The 17733-nt window shown below is 46.3% G+C and overlaps 1 protein-coding gene across 3 annotated transcripts in view; it reads right to left on the reverse strand.

Annotated features, from left to right (window-relative positions):
* Nucleotides 1–7594: 7594 nt before the first annotated feature.
* CSNK1G1 (casein kinase 1 gamma 1) overlaps nt 7595–17733 on the reverse strand; it is a 161797-nt gene continuing 151658 nt past the window's right edge. For 2 of the 3 annotated variants that reach the window (XM_056127486.1, XM_056127485.1), the window contains 2 exons: nt 17205–17311; nt 7595–7964 (listed from right to left, as the gene is read on the reverse strand). In XM_056127486.1, the coding sequence (XP_055983461.1) occupies nt 7913–7964; nt 17205–17311 (159 nt within the window). In that variant the 3' untranslated portion in view covers nt 7595–7912. Of the gene's footprint in view, nt 7965–14196; nt 14221–17204; nt 17312–17733 lie in introns of all 3 variants that reach the window. The other variant, XM_056127484.1, reaches the window with a different exon arrangement.

Below are 17733 nucleotides of genomic sequence, written 5' to 3' on the forward strand. Positions count from 1 at the left end.
GAGAACATCATGCGACGACTAGAATGGGAAAACATGGGAGTGAAGATAGATGGTCGGCAACTACACCACCTCCGCTTTGCTGATGACATCGTTCTAATAACACCAAACATCAGCCAAGCGGCACAAATGCTTACGGACTTTGACCGTGAGTGTGGAAAGGTCGGACTACAGCTGAATCTTACGAAGACAATGTTTATGAGAAACAGCCTTGTTCCTGACGCTCCATTCGCTCTCAACGGAACCACCATCTCCGAATGCAACAGTTATATATACTTAGGTCGAGAAATCAACATGATGAATGACCTGGCACCTGAGTTACGCAGGAGGAAGAGAGCGGCTTGGAATGCCTTCAAGAGCATTGAAGAAATAACTAAAAGGACAAAGAACCTCCAACTACGAGCACATCTCTTTGATTCCACTATTCTTCCTGCATTAACATATGCCTCAGAGACCTGGACCCTACGAAAACAGGATGAGAACACTATTCGGGTCTCTCAAAGAGGAATCGAAAGAACTATGCTTGGAATATCACGATTCACTCAAATGAGAGATAGAATCCGGAGTTCTGATCTTCGTCAACGCTCAAGAATCAGAGACGCTGTCTCATTTGCCAAGACATCAAAAATCAGATGGGCTGGACATGTAATGAGGTTTACAGACAACCGCTGGACTACAGCCATTACTGATTGGATTCCACGAGACATCAAAAGATCACGTGGACGCCCACCTATAAGATGGTCAGACTTCTTCGTCAAGACCCTAAATGATCGGTTTGAGGCTCTACATGTTCCTAAAACGAACAGATACCATTGGGCTACGCTAGCACGCAACCGGGATGAATGGAGACGTTACTGGCACCCACTCGAATAAATCGATGAATAACGGGGATTAAGTGATTAAGTGAACAAGCAATAAAAACTAAACAATTTTGTGACTGCCTAGGCATCAGGCATGGGAAAAGGTGGGAAACTGGGGACAATAGTAGAGGGTAGGTCACACTGATGGTGGGATTTGGTGTTAGAACACTGAATGCCTGAAACAGCTGTATTATGAACAACTTGGTAAATCAGGATATTTAAATTACGTTTTTAAAAAAAGGGTCAGTGGCAAGTGCCTTACCCCATGATACTACCTACTAAGCCCCTGGGTCTGTATTTAGAGATGAGAATATGTGGAAGGAAAAATTAAGTTTTGATGTTTTGCTAAGTTTCCCAGAACTTGCTGATGTTAAATGGACTTACTATAGTTGAACAGTAGCACTGTCCTCCCATTGTTCATCGATTTGCTCAAGCGGGCACCGGTAACATCCCCCAACAAATTGTGAGACTTGTTGTTACTGTTTTTGGCATACCGAATATGTCACGGAGAGCTTGCCAGGCTTTGCCGTGCGGGCGAGATACTCTCGGTAGCTTGCTGGGCTCTCTGAAGGGGCGGAGGAATTGAACCCGGGTAAGCCATGTCAGCCACATGCAAGGCAAACGCCTTACCTGCTGGGCTATCGCTCCAGCCCAATTGAACAGTAACAGAAAGAACCGGGACCAATCATTCCCAGATGGTATTCTCTAGTGGCCAAACACACACTTGTGAATTTATGTGGCGCATCATTAATAGATGTTGTCTAAACAGATGTTATAACTAGAACAGAATTATAAAGCCGCTATCTCAAAGTGGTTTCATAAAGCAAATCCTTTCTGGCATTCTAAGACCTAAAAATAATTGAAATAGAGGAAACGTGTGAATGACAACTGTTTAAATTGAGTTATTTTAAGTGTCCCATGAAGAAGGCAGTGTACAGCCGACAGCAACAAAATATTAGACTTTATTCCTTTTTTCTTTATTTTAGTCCGTGGGCCACAAACGGTGATGCTCAGGGCTGACTCCTGGTTCTGCACTCAGGGATCACTCCTGGTGGGGCTTGGGGGACCAAATTGGGTGCCAGGGATTGAACCTGAGTTGGCTGCATACAAGGGAAGCACCCAACTCACCATACTATCACCCATTTCTCTCATTTCTTTCACTTGCTGGGAGAGAGGTCAAACCTAGGTGTCAAGCGTATAAGGCATATACTTTACCGGAGTCACACACTTGGCCTTCAGCATTTTCATTTGCTATAGTATAGAATAAAATCAGTTAGTCAGATTATTTTTTTTCAGCCACACCCAGCTCCTGGGGGTGGGTGGGAGAGGGTCACTCCTGGAGGTGTGTTGAGGGAACATGGGGTCTCAGGAATTGAGCCTAGGGGTTCACATGCAAGGTAAGTGTTCTACTACTGAGCTATATCCACTCCAACCAGATTCTTGGTTAGAAATGAATCAGGGCTTCTGAGAGAGAGGAGTAAGTGATATGCCTTGTATGTGGTTGACCCTGGTTTGAATCCCTGGTACCATATATAACATCACCAAATATCAGTTTTCCCTGAGCACAGAGTCAGGAGTATTCCCTGAACACTGCTAGATGCTGTTCTAAAACAAACCTAAAAAATGAGTCAGGGAGATTAAAATCAGACAAACCAACCAACTAAATAAACAGAATTAGTCAAGAAAGGTAAGACGTTTTATTTTACATACAAAAAGGGTGCAAACTGAGTCCTTTCCTCTCAAACTGGAGAAGAGGTCTACTTAAAGATCACATTTGTGTTTTCCATGATGCCCTAGGAAACAGCTACACTGCCATAACACACCAAGATAACACAACATTTCTGTTTTCTCCAAAGAAGGCTACTTCCTCTGCAGGAGTTTCTCTTTTGAATGAATCTCTCTCCTGAAGAAACCATTTAAAATGCACTTGAAATTGACATCAAGTTAAAAAATACTACAAGTTTTATTTTCACAGCTGAGCTTTACCACCAGTGCCATGGTTTATGAAACATTACAAATCTAAAAACGTAAAAAAAAATGCATTTAACAATAATCAGACACATTCACACATCAATTAAAAACTGATTTCCACATCAGATTTATACACTATCTAGTTTTAAAGAATTGCAATCAATATCCTAACACCTTCTTAAAAGTACAACAGGCAAAGTTTAAAGAAACAGACAATATAATAAATTAGAGCATGTCATAATACCCAATGGGAATTGATGAGTCAATATTATTTTTCACAGAAGGGTTTGTTTTTGGTTTCATCTCTTTTCTGCAGTTAACTCTTCCGCTCTATAAACAGGGCTTGTTCTCAGAGCACGCTTGCTGTGACTTGAAGTCAAGAAGCTCATTTGCTACTTTTCTTCCTAGAATATTCAGGAACACATGGTCCCGGCAGCCTGGGGTGTTAATCTTTAAGTAAAATGCATACAGATGAATGCACACATACACACAGGCATACAAATATGATCACATGCACACACCCATCTGTAATATATCTTCTCCCAAAGAAATGGCTCTTTTTTCCTGAGACATTCCCAACAGACTGAAGAAGCTTCCTATGATAAGACTTCCATGGCATGGATTTGGTCTGGAGCTCCTGAAGAGGAACACTGAAAACGTCTCACCTGGCCTGACAGAGGGTGCTGGGGCTGTGTGGAGGTAGGGGCACTCTCAGGACAGATGCCCTCCTGTAATGAAATCAATGCACTGCACCCCACTATTTACACTGAAAATCCTCTGCTCCAAGACTGGGAAGTGCTGCTGGCACTAGGAAGATAATTGAGAAGTAGAAAAAAAACAAACAAACTTCTGTCCACAGAACTGAGGTTTCTTTATAACATCAAGTTTGGTAATCAAACTAGAAATATATGGAATATACATTCAGCTTTTCCTCTATAAGTCGACCTACAAATACTGGAGTGGCTTTCTGGGTTGTTTTTGAGGAAATTTGGTCAACTACTACTGTCTGTATCCAGGTAATTTACTATTTTGAATACAATGGAAAAACTTATTCTTTTGCATCCTGCAAAAGGCATGAGGGGAGAAACATAGTTAAGATGACTTCATTGATTAAAGGCTTCCAAGATTCCTTATTGGCAAAAACCAAGCTGCCCAAACTGCAAACCCTCAGAAGGGCCAGGGTTTCCTTTTTCTTACAAACAAACCAGACTCCCCCTCAAAGGAAAAAAAGAAAACTGGAGGAATCCTATTTTGATTCTGACCAACATACCAAGGGGAAGACAAAGAGTCACTGGTCATCAGCCTCTGCAACAAAAAAAAGAGCCCGACCACTGCTCCACGGCCAGTCCAGCGGCGGTACCTACTTACCCTGGCTCCTGAAACTCATCCGCTCACCTTGTAGCAATGGTCTGGCCAAGGCAATGTTGGCTGTATGGCTCTACAAGGTCCCACCCTAGCCTTGATGGGGTTCGGACACTGGAGATATTCATTACCGGGGCAACTCATGAGGGATTGAAAAGTGGTACAAATATGAAAGTGGAAGAGGTGATAGGACACTGGAGGCACACGGGATTTGGGAGAGATGCACCAGAATATCAAGTTCCTTGTAAGAGATGCTTTCTGCTCTGCCACAGGAGTGCTTGCTTTTAAAAAACAGGCATGCCGCTCACCGGGATGGGGAGCGGTTCATATATTTTGCATAAAAAATTAAGGCCATAATCTTTAGTAACCACTCTGATAGCACATAACCATCACCGCGTATCTCTGACATCAAAAGTGGCTCCTAACACTGAGAATCAACACTGAATATGAAATACCTGTGTACATTCCCACCGGATTAAGTTGGAAGCAGACACATTGGAGGGAGCTGTTTCTTTGTAAGAGTCACCTGACTTGTACCTTCCTAGATCCTGTTTACTCCTACACAGATTCCCAAATAGCAGGAAAACATGGAGGGCGTCCTAAAAGCAAACGTGACTGGCAGTTGGCAAAGCTCTGCTGAGCAATCTGGGATGAGAGCAACATTGAGAACCTGGGAGAACTCCTAATGGCCTAATGTTGAAGGACGTCACACAAAAAGATGCTAAATCAGCTCTTAATACTACTCAGAAACAATGACAAAGAGGAAGCTCAAAAAATCACAGAGAAATAAAAAAGAGAAAGAAAGACCCCTACAGATCAAGCAGATTTGGGCAGGGGTAGGAGTGCTGGAACCCAGCCCCACTAGGAGCCCGGCAGAGACATTGCAAACCAGCAACAGGCACAGGCCATGCAACAGAGGCCCTGTTGTGTGGGTGGGAAGAGGGGAGACTTGGGGGAAGGGGAAGGAATGAGAGAAGACACACACACTAATAACCAAACTGCTTTCTTAGCAAAGTGAGTGTGTACAGCCATCTTCAGGAAGATCACAACAGGCTCCCCTGGAGATGAGGATGACTGTTACCCTTCCTGCCAGGGGGCCCTGCAGGGGTCTTCATCTTTCAAATATCTAGCAGTAGACCAGTGTGCATGGGTTGTGGGTGGGGAGGTGGGGTCCATGAGAATAGTGCACTAGGAAGAAACCCACACACACAACTGAACTGCTTGGATCCAACCCTTCAAGAGCTAATCTATAAAAATATTAAAGATTCCAGAAACAGTCCCAAACCCAGCTTTGAGAGGGATTTAACAAGCAGGCAAGCTGGCCTCTGCCTTTGCTTTCTGCAAAAGCACAAGGGGGACATGAGTGGGGAGGCACTTAGGGGTATGGAGTGCCAGGATGCTCCAAGCTTTGCCATATTTTCTCCTTACCCTGCCCCTAGAGGCAAGCCTTTTCTTCTAATCAGAGACGAGGGTGTTACAATTGCTCTACAGGAAGTTCAGGCTGCCCACTGCTGATTGAGAAACGGTGTCCATCTCTAAGCGGGTGCCCTAATCACTATGTAACATCAAGGAAGCAAACCCTGTTCTTCAAAAATCTGTGTAGGGGGAAAGGGGAGCATCAAGGCATCTCCTGGCCAGTTTTGTCGAAAAAAAGGAGAGGTGACAACTTTTCAGGAACTAAGCAAGCTTGAAGTCATGAAGTGGCATTTCCGAGCCAAGGTCCGACGGAAATGGCAAAACCCAGTCATGCTATTCATGCTAATGCTATTTTTGGTTCCATAGGCGATAAATCAAGAAACTACTCAGGTAACACCACCTCGCAGAAAGTAGTCCCACCTTCTCCAATCTAGAAGACAACCCCACACCTCAAGCCAGGGGTAGTGATTTATCTGCTCTCCAAAGCACCTGACTAGGTCACCAGACACTGTTCTCCTTGATGAGCAATCTCTACCTGTAGAGACAAGACCTCCTTCCCTGAAGGAAACAATCTCCTTCTCCTCTCTTCCTCCCAGACATCTGGAATGAAAGGTCACTGTCTGGAGAACCACTGAACTCAAAGGAAAATGGAACCTAAGAAAGTTAACTTCATATTTTTTCCTTTCCCTTTTTCCTGTGACTCCAGGATCAAAGCCAGGGCCTCTACCACTGAGCTACAATCCTGGCCCCCAACCACTTCTGACATTCCAAGCAGAAACTCTCCCAGGGGATTCACGGTGGCTTGTCCTGTGAGCATGCGCAGGGCGGCGGCGGCGGCAGCAGCAACAGCGAGCAAGTGCTCACTTCTTTTCTAGAAGGAGTCTGTCCTGAAGACAACTTCAGACTTTCATGTCAGTCTCCTTTTCTCTGGAACTTTCTAGTGCCAACAAACCTTACCCTCATCCTCTGTCAACACCTGTGCTGAGCCCTGAGCCTGCCATGAGGCAGGGAGACCCCAGGGCCTGGTTCAGCTCTCAGGGGTCCTGGGATGTCAATTCTGGGGGTTCCTCTGGCAGCCAGAAGGCGAAATGACTTCCTTCTTTCTGTCCGCTGTAGCAAAATGGTGGTGGCTATTTCACCATGAATCTTGGCCTCCAAGAGTCACTAAGCTAATCACATGGCTATCTAGCTGGAAGTCCCTGGCAGTGGAGGAAACAGACCGATGTGTTGTTCTGCCTCTGCTTCTCGGGAACAAACTGTCTCCTAGTCACAGTCGGCTTCACCCCTGTGCCAGAAAGTCAGGTTGTTCAAATCGCAGGTGGGTGAGGTCAAGAAGGACATTCGTTGGCAGCTGAGAAGATGCATGAAAATTCAAGTATGCTTCCTTGTCAACCTGAGCGTTCACTCAGAATGACGCAGTTTGGCTTCTTCTCTTCTGGGTGCTGCAGACCCATCTCTTTCCGCTGAGAATGTTCTCTGGACCCAGGTTCTCTCTGAATGTCTGAGCTGGCCCCAACTCCCTCAAAACAGAAAAAAACAGGTAAAACAATATAACCAGACACAATATGCATCTGCAAAGTTGTTTTTGTTAAAAACAAAAAACTAAAAGTGCAATAAAGTCAGTTTTTGTTGTTGTTGTCATTTCCCCACTGCTCAGGGACAATTCTCTTTATCTGACACTGACTGGAGTCGAGTCACTTGTCCAGAAAGCTAAGAATACCAACACGGGGGAACAGTAGATGGCGGATTCCTCACAGCTTGTGTCCTACAGTGTAACTTCACAGGAGGGAGCAGGGGACCTGCACCCCAGGTCCAGCTAGGGGTGGAGGCTGCGCAGATGCAGAGAAGAGGGAGCCAATTTCATGGCAGGGCCAAGGCTGGGCATCTTCCTCCAAGCTTCTGCGCCCTAGCCCAGCTCCTCAGGCTCCTTCAGCAGACCAGCCCTGCACTGAATAGCTGCAATGCTGGAGGGGGTCAAGTGTGGGCCAAGAACCAGGAGTCAACTAAGGGGAAGGAAGAGAATAGTAGTAGTCCTTGAGTTTTTGTGAATGACACCTTCACTGTAAACAATAGGAAGGAGGATCAGCCAGACAGCACCCAGGGCAAACCGTGGAAGAGCTCTGAGTCCAGCTCAGAGTGTTGGATGGGTGAGGACCGCCAGGCCACTGACCAGTTAGGCCCTGGCTGCCTGCACTGACTCCTCCTGGGGGCAACTGTTTTCTTCTTTTTGGTTTGGATCTCCACCCTCCCCCACAGGGGAGTCCCTTTCAATGAGAAATGGCAGGAGCTGCAAGTGCTGGCACTGGTCACTTGTGGCGCTGAGTCTTCTTCCTTTTCCTCTTAAAGAAACAGCAGCACCTGGAGCACAAGGAACAAGGCAAGTCAGGGAAGGAGGTTTGCAACTTCCAACAGCCTTCTGCCAGCAATAACTTAGGGAGGGAGTGGGACTTCACCCCTGGCACCCACCCACCCAACCTGAGGGCAGCCTACTGCCTTATAGATCACCTGATGGTGGTAGGTGGATGGGGGGAGTCGGGGAAGGGAGGGCAGGTGTCTCCCAGGAAAGCCAAAGGAAACAGCTGTGTCATTTGTCACCATAGCAAGCAAGCAGGGCTGGAAACACATACTTCTGCCCTTTGGGGGAATGTTGCACTGGAAGGAGAATAACTTCCTAATCTAACACCCAACCCAGATTCCTCATCTTTGTCTACCCAGGGACCCTCTGGGCTACATAAGAACAACAGTATACACAGTCCTCCTGATACAGCAGAATTATTTACTGCATAGTCATCGGTGAGATGGTAGCAAGGCCAAACAAAGGCAAACAGATCCTATGGAAAGCATGACTGGAACGCTTCCAGGATCTCACGAAGTTTAAATGATTAAGACTTCCAGTACCACGTGATTCCGAGTACCACTGTGTGTGTTCCCCAAACCCAAGGGGGAAAAAAAAACCTCTCTGGGGCCTGAGAAATAGCTCAAAGGTAGAGCACCTGCATTAAATGTACGAGGCTCTGGGTTCAATATCTGCAACACACACACACACACACACACACACACACACACACACACACACACACGAAAAGAATTCTATCCTCTATCCCAGCTGGCCCCAAGGTACAGAACAGTAGAAATTCTGACTCTACGGAAGTGTGGGTCCAGGCTCCCTGCTCAGATCACCAAAGCCTGCAGTTTAGGAGCTGATCCCCGTGCAGTACTGGGGTGTAGGGTGCTGTGTGCATCATCAGGTCCCAGGCTGCCTCGGGAGCCACAGCGTCAGCACATCCCTGAGCCTCATTCGCGTCCTCTGAACCTGAAAGCATGTCTTGCTCGTGCAATGCGATTTGCCAGAAGTCCTCAAGGAGGGTTAGGGTAGGACTGGTGCAGATGACCCGTTCTGTCCATGTGGAAAGTGGGGTGGAGAGGGATAGGAGGCAGTGGGTGAGTCAAAGGCACAGGGAGATGGCAGGGGCATCTCAGAGTTGCTGCACTCCTGCAAGAAAAATTCCTCTGAGAAAACCATCTTTGAACTCAGCGACCATGTCTAATCCTTCCAGGTTCCATGTCAAGAATAATCATGTGTAATAAAGAGCTATCGCCTACTTCCCTTACTCTTTTGGGGGGGTGGGATGGAGACCCACACCCTGTGATGCTCAGGGGTTACTCCTGGCTCTGCATTCAGGAGTGACTCCGGGAGGTGTTCAGGAAACATGTGGGATGATGGGGATCAAACGTGGTGTGGCTGTTTGCATGGCAAGCACCTTAATCGCTGTGCTATGGCTCCAGCCCTGCTCTCCTTACTCTTAAATTCTCCACTGCAGCTAAGATTCCCTTTTTGAAGCCAGAACCCTTGGTACTCCTACACTCAATGGGAATGCAGCACTGTAGCACTGTCTAGTAGCACTGACCTTCCGTTGTTCATCAATTTGCTCAACCGGGCACCAGTAACGTCTCCATTGTGAGACTTGTTGTTACTGTTTTTGGCATATCAAATACATCATGGGGAGCTTGCAGGCCCTGCCGTGTGGGCAGGATACTCTCAGTAGCTTGCCAGGCTCTCCGAGAGGGATGGAGGAATCTAACCCAGGTCGGCTGCATGCAAGGCAAATGCCCTACCTGCTGTGCTATCACTCCAGTCACAATGGGAATGAGTTAATAAAATTCCAAAGAATGTTCTTAGAAATAAATGTTTACGGAGACCAAAATGGGATTTTTACCATTACCCAAATGAATGAAACATCAAAATTTTGGAAACAGGAGCTCAAGGATATCATAAAAAAAGATTTTCTGAAGATCAATTATGTTTGTAAAGTATTATTAATAAACCTGAACAGTCAATAACCAATATGCATTTAGCACCCTAATAAATTCTTTTTCCCTTTTTTTTGGGGGGGTTACACCCAGCGATGCAGAGGGGGTTACTCCTGGCTCATGCACTCAGGAATTACTCCTAGCGGTGCTTGAAGGACCATATGGGCTGGAATGCTGGGAACTGAACCTGGGTCGGCCGCGTGCAAGGCAAACACCCTACCCGCTGTGCTATTGCTCCAACCCCCGCCCCCCTCCCGAGTAAATTATTCTTTAAAATAAACAGTCCCTAGTGAAATTGCTGGGAAAAGAATCAGGGGGAATATATTTTTCCTTAGTTTTTTTTAAGTGTATGTTTTTCAAGTTGAGTCTCTTGAAGTTAATATTAAACAAGGCAAACTAAATCTCATGGGAGCACCAATATTTTAATAGCCCTCTGTTGCAGTTAACCTTCAAAGACACTAACATTTCTATCAACTTTTATTTCTATTCTTTTTGGAGGTAAATTCTAAGATGATGTTTTTAGTTTTTACTATTTGTTTACCTTTGGTTTAGGAGCCACACTCAGCATTGCTCAGGGGTTACTCCTGGCTCCGTGCTCAGGAATTATTCCTGGTGGTACATGGGGGGCCATATGGGATGCCAGGAATCAACCCAAGTCGGCTGCAGGCACTGCAAATACCCTGCTTGCTATACTATCACTCCAGCCCTAAGAGTTTGTGTTTTTAAATAAAAACACTCAAAACCATACAAAATATTGTTTTGGCCCATTTCAAGCTAAACTAACTTTCGAGGGAGATCAGGAAATCGCTATCTGCTAAAAAGCCTATCCTGCCTTGATGACGTTCAAGCACAGCGGCGAGCTCACTGAGTGGAGGAGGCACATACTCCAGAGTTCTACCAAAAGTGTTACAAATTACCATAGTTAATTATTTATTTACTCTTGGTTTGGGGGCCACACCCAGTGCTCAGGGCTTACTTCTAGCAGGGCTTGGGGAACCACAGCGATTAAACCTGGGTAGGGTATGTGCCAGGCGAACACCCCGCCTGATGTATTATGGCCCGCCAGATACCACAGCTAAAACTTCAGCTGAAACTCTCAGTAACTCTATCCAGGAGAGGAAGCAGTCCCACAACCTGCTCTTCCAATCTGATGCTTGGGGGTGACCCTGGATGTGTTCAGGGATAGCTCCCAGTTGTGCTTCCTGTATGCAAACAATGTGCTAAGCCATTTAAACTCTATCTCTGGCCCAACAACTCTTTGGTTTCTGTGGTAATTACCATCATCAGGTCCTGTTAAAATTGGTTCAGGACTGGAAGATATTAGTTTAATGGGCTACAGACAAATTTTGCATGCAGAAGGCCTAGATTTGTTTCCTAGCACCTATGATCCTCTGAGTCCTGTCAGGAGCCACCCACAAGCAAGGAGCCTAAAGTAGCTACTGTGCATTCCTGGGTGCACATGCCCCCCCCCCCCCCCAAAACCTAGGCAGACCCAAGACAAGCCCACTGAGAATTCCATAAAGCCTTTCTCTCAGAAGAGAAGACAAGTGGTGAGCTGTTGGATTATAGTTCTAAGCATTTTAGGTTTAACATTGGGTTGTCCTTGCTCCTCCCACAGGCAGCTTTGGTTAACTGAGCTACACCCAACATGGTGCTCCCCAAGGTACACCCAGTTCCATCAAGCACTCCCAATTCTCTGTGTCTCTCTTTAACCTCTCCTTTGGCTCTTCTTCCCCTATCTGTTAATCACATATATCCCCAAATCAGACCCTGTAACCTGTAGGTGAAATCACCTGAGGGCTCTGGATTTTGTATATGTAAGTAAAATATTGCTTTCGCTTTCCTTTATGTGCTTTCCATAGTTTATTTTAGAGCAATGTCCTTTCTGTATAGACACTGGAAGACAGTTAATGCTATGCTTTTGCAACTTGGGAGTTAATTGGTTCCAAATAATATTTACGCCTGGGCATCTATCATATTTACTTGACTTAAGCCTCAGCTGCCTTTGGTTCCTAACACCTCAAAAAGGGGGGTCCTGGAGAGGGACTTGGATGGACCCAAGGCACGTCATAAGATACCCTGGCACAGGCTAAGTGCCATAAGAAGTATAATAAGAGCACGGTCACAGAACAAACTCTGATATGACCCAAACAGAAGTGACTGAATAAGGACCCTGCTGGAGTTAGGAAAGACAAACCTGGCCTGAGGACTGTAGTCTGGAATATACTGAGAGATGCCCCCAGGCAGAGTCCTCTTTAAGCTTAATATATCCCTTACTGTGTTCAAACAAAATGACTAGAGATATTATTATGATGATGATTGTTTAAATTAATTACTAGCAAAGGAAAGGGGAAAACAATATGCCCTTAGACAGAATTCTGCCTTTGGGCAGATCTCCTAGTAGGGATTTAGAGTGCTAGAATCCCTAGATGAGATTTTGTCCTTGGGTGGATCTCCTTGAACTTCCTCTAAAGGAAGGGCTTTATATCTGTTCATTATTTATGATAATGTTCAACCACACCTCTGTGTGATTGCTACCCCCAACCCTTCACGATTTCTCTGTAACTAACACTGAGAGACTTGAATAAACTTTTGGGCTACTGATTATCAACCAGCCTGTGGCGCCCTGTTCCTTTGTTCGTCCATCGTCGGCTGTGCAGGGGGATGGTGATCGGTCCCAAACACACCAGGAGACCCTCAGGTCACCATGGAATGGACCCCCAGAAAAATAAGTGAGCCTTTCAGATGTCTTCCAGTTGACTCTCGGACAGAAAGCTCAGAGTTCTTATCACGCTTCAGTCAGAATCCATCCAGTTTTTCTACTCAAAAGCCCTGAGTGCTCTTCTCCCATGTCTTGGCCTTTTTCACGCTATGTTCTAGCTCTTCCTCACACCAGTCACTTACTTTGCCTCTCTCCTTTACTGCACATGTTCTTTCTCCTCTTATTCTAATACAGTTTCCATGAAAACTTCCTTCACCCTCCCGCTGCACAGTGATCTCTCAAACATGCAAGTATCTTGAATGGACAAATAATGGTCCTTTCAAGAATGTTTGTTTCATGGCTCCACCAAGATGGTTCCTGAGCTCTCTGGGGCAGGACTAGAAACTCCTTGGGAACAAAGCAAAAAATTTGCAGGATTGTGTGATTAACATCTGGGGGTACCATAATAATATCAGATTATATAGACACACATGTGCTGGACAGGCCAAATGTACTCCTCGAGATCATAAATTCTATCTACAAGCTCTATCGCCACAAACCCTGCATTAAATGATTATCTTCAATCTACCCGTCCCTGGGGAAGGCCCGTATGTAACTGAACTTACGGTCGGGACTCAGACACTGGAGCCCACTCCAGTCACTGCTGACAAACAGACACAAGGCGGCCATCAGGTCGAGCAGGCTGTCGTGAGCACAGAGCATATGCATGCAGACAAAGAGGAGAGTCACAGCTTCAGACCACAACAGCCCAGCTAGCTCGGCAGCACCCGGAAGGTGTCAGACAGTGACCAGGAAGAGGGCTGAGAAGGGGTTTATCTATAGCAAGAATGTGCCTCCCAAACATGGATTCTTAGGGCTTTCCCTTCCATACCCCAATGCTGTCCTGAGGAATGCATCCGAGGAGTTATTCCCCAGCATGCAAAAGAAAGGCTCCATTATCTCCTTCGCCAACGCTGTCTTTGGAACCACTATACTCTCTTAGAGGAAAGGAAAGAGGGAGAAAACAAACAAAATAACCCAAACAACAAAATGTCCATCTTTTCCCCTAAGTATCTCTCACTCTTTTCCAAGAAATCCATATTCTGTAGATGGGAGAATCAGGTGAATCAAAAAGACAGACAAGATTCTGCCAAAACAGGCGATTTTCAGGTCATGGACCAAGCTGTAGAATCTGAGATTATCCCACTAATACTGGCCTTGTGAGGAATAATCTAAAAAACTGACATGTAATCTTGTCTTCCTATCTCTGTTCCTACTTGTCTGATAGTATTTAGTTTTTTGGGAGAAAATTTATTCTGTTGAAAAACTTAAGAGTTCTGGATATCATGGGGTATTATTTTGACAGGAGGCAGCAATGAGGTGTCGAAGGGACAGGGAAATTCAGGGGGACAGGCCTATCCCATCCCCACCTGTGGATCCAGTTCCCTAGTCTGGGTGGGTATGGAACAACGTGGCAGAGAGTGACCAACCAATGCTCCTAGGGCATCGTTTGGCTTTGCCAATCCCGGTTTAGCCGGGCCTGCTTCCCTGGCACATGGACTGGAGAGAGGGACTCACCACAGGTTGAGCATTTTCAGGCAGCTATAGAGTATACAAAGAGAAAGCACAGAAAGGAAGAGAGAGAAAGACAGATATTAGTTCACAGAGGCGAGAGGAGAGCGACTCCCTGTGAGCCATGCAAACATGCAGAATGTGTCTGTGTTTAGTTTCTTCCTCTGCTGAGGCAGAGTGGAGACTCAGTCGCCTGGTCTCCACACTAAAGTGGCACGGGACAGGGCCTGGCAGAAGCATGACAGTGGGAATGGGCTCTCAGTGAGGGGAAAGGCGAAACAGAAAGCACTGATGCAGCTTCAGGAGGTGCTGGGCTAATTTCAAGAGCAAAAACAATTGCTCCTGTTTCAGCAATGCCAAGATATTTTGGTACAAGGTCCACCACAGGAAGTCCTACATGGTGTCTTGCTGACCTTCCAATATTCTGCAACAAAGAAAGTGTCAAGTGCAGAAAAGCACTTGAACCCCATTTCTGTTAATTCTGGGGGAGCAGGGGTGATGATGGAAGAAATATGTCCACGTTTGCTCACTCATGGCTGAAGTCCATGGAGAGTACCAAATGTCTGTGTTCAGACCCCAACAAACATCAACCATAGATGCTTGCCTCACCACCCTTCCCATCATAGTTAAACACAGAAATGGGAAGCGAGACACTCACTCTATACAGAAAACAAAAATCAAGACCCTATTATTTCTTTCCTCCCTTCACACAAAATCATTTGGGTGAAGAAGCCAAAAGTCTAGAGGTGAAGGTTTCACATAGCCTCACCAGTACCTGAGTTGAATGGTAACAGGCTGCATATCCATGAGGTACTACAGATGCCTGTAATGAGGGGGTGGGGTGGAGTGCCTTATGTTTCTCTCACTGTGACTTCTTCCCATGAACATGACCGAGCAGATGGATATTTGGTGATCCTTCCTTTCCCGCCTCCACACACACACACAGAGTCAAACGGTAAAATACATGGCTGTGTTCTGACAGTGTCCTCAGAAAGATGGATTGGAAATTCAGGAGATTACTAAAGGAAATGGCATACAAATGCTTTAAACCCAGAGTTTTGGGTGACATGCTATCAAATACTGTTGCCCTGTTCTGATGAAAGGGAGCAAAGACTAGAGTGTTCGCTCTGCTAAGCAGAGAGACTTAACTCTCTACCTTGCAGTTTAGGTGATACTAGGAACAGGATATACCGGATTAAAATCTGTGTGAATGGCCCCCTACCTTACACACAGGATACAAACACCACACACACACGCACACACGCATGCACGCGAACACACACACATTTACCAAAAAGAAATGAAATGTAATGGTCCAAAAGATGAACCTGCATACCTGTATGGGAATACACTGTAAAACGGAAATAGTCAATCTTGGTACACAAGGGTCACTACTTAACCCAGAATCTTCCACATAATAGCCACAAAGGGGAATCAGGAGTGAGTTAATGAGTGATTCCCAAGCTTGACAAGAAACTTGAATCTTCTGAACTTTAAAAGTCTTTATGCTCACATCATATCCCAGAGAAATTAAACCAGAAACTCTGGTGCTGGGACTCAGGTATTGGTATTTTCTGACCTGAGCCGACTGCAAGTTCAGATGAGGCCAAGAACCCAGAGCGGCATAGTGTTTATGTGGAAGACTAAATTTTGCCATGGAAACTGAAAAACTGTGACCACCGTGACAATTTTCCAAAGCCCCCATCAACACAGGGCCAGGTCCAGCATCGCCCAGGAGAGGAACACCCAAAGGTACCCTATAGTCAGCAGTGACTTGACAAGAGTTCCAAACATTCTCAGCTTTAAGAATTCCTGGGTAGGAATTCTTGAGCCCTGGCCTTTCCAGGAAAGGTGAGCTCATCGTATAGATCAGGAAGAAGTCAGGTGTGTGTGCGTGTGGGGGGATCGCAACCATGGAAATCGTATTTGAAAGGAAGCATCCAGGGGTGTAGGGATGTTTGGGGCCTCTGGATACTCAAGAGACCACTCAGGGCACAATTTCACTATAAGCATGTTGCCAGCTTCAGGGAAGATGCTACTGGGAGGGCCTACTACTGTTCTCACAGGGTTTTAGTAAAGAGATCATATGCATTCGCCGTGGCAGCAGTTACTAAATCAAAAAGACACCGCTTGTGTCTTCTTGGGAATTTGCTGTTGAATCTGAACTTGAGATGAGGCAAAAAGAGAGAAGTGGTCAGAGTGCTGCTTTCATAGCAGGGCCAAAAGGTAGTTCACCTCCCACACAGATGTTAAGAGTTTAAACACAGACCATGCAGAGAACACCAAGGGGCTGGCGGCCTGGGCAAGGCAAGACACACACATGCGAGAAAAGCAGGAAAGGGAGTGAGGCGCTTCCTCGCCCTTTGGGGATTAGTGATTTCCTCTTCATTTCAAGACTCATTTACTCACAGGAACAGAAACAGAAACGATTTTTCTCCCCTGACTTGAGTTCTTCTGAATCCAAAAATCATTTAATTAAGAACAAAATGATCCTGGGGCTGGAGAGATAGCACAGCGGGTAAGGCGTTTGCCTTGCACACAGCTGACCCGGGTTTGATTCCCAGCATCCCATATGATCCCCCAAGCACCACCAGGAGTAATTCCTGAGTGCAGAGCCAGGAGTAACTCCTGTGTATTGCTGCGTAGGACCCAAAAAGCAAAAAAGCGAAAAAAAAAAAAAAAAAAAAGAACAAAATGGTCCTGAAATTCTTTCTCCAGAACTATAACAAGAGCACTCGTCATGCTGCTCAGCTGGGTCAGTAGTTTGGATAAACATACAAGGAGTCAGAAGCTCCGGGATTCAAAGAGTCTCCTGACTACTAACTTTTGTCCCAGGGAGACTAGAAAAAATGTGAAATCACAGCTAACAAAGGACAGCAGAAGCCTTAGAGTGCCATGCAAAAGCAAAACAGCCGAAGGAAGAAAGTTGTGGAGAGGAGACCGGCATGGAGTGAGAAGCAGCACACAGAGAGCAAGACAGAGAGGGGCCAGGAGCCCCCGAAGTCGGAACGTACTTAGCTTCCTCCAGTACCTCCACCTCAGTGTGAGCGGTGATCGGTGCATTGGAGTGGGCACCTGTGGGGTCATCGACGTTCAGCTCTCCATTGGCTGAGCTAACCACCTGCAAGAGAAAGATTCGGTGTGACACACAGCACGGTAACAGCAGTCTCCTGCCAGCTAGCAAGGGTCCCTCGGGGAGATGTGGTTTCAAGGCCATGTCTGAGGTGTTTGTATTCCCTGGGAGGGGATAACGGGGCGGGGCAGGGGTGGGGAGGGCGGATGGGGGAGAGGATAATCTGGCCGCTTGTCCAGGACTGAGGGCAACGGCCCCCGGGCTGGGCTTCTCTGGTCAGAGCCTCCTAGTGGAGCGTGGCCGGGGGAAGGGAGGGTGTTAGCATCCTGGGAGAATTCCTCAGCTGGGGTGTGTGTTCCATGGGTGGCCCCTAGAGTTAGAGCACTGGAGCCCAGTGCAGCTTCCTGAGGGCTGCAGACAAGGGAGGAGATGAAAGGCTGAGGGAGAGAAGGCAACTGCCCAAACTTAGA

The sequence above is a fragment of the Sorex fumeus genome, unplaced genomic scaffold, assembly GCF_029834395.1.
Source record: "Sorex fumeus unplaced genomic scaffold, SorFum_2.1 ptg000063l, whole genome shotgun sequence".
In the NCBI taxonomy this organism is placed as follows: domain Eukaryota; kingdom Metazoa; phylum Chordata; class Mammalia; order Eulipotyphla; family Soricidae; genus Sorex; species Sorex fumeus.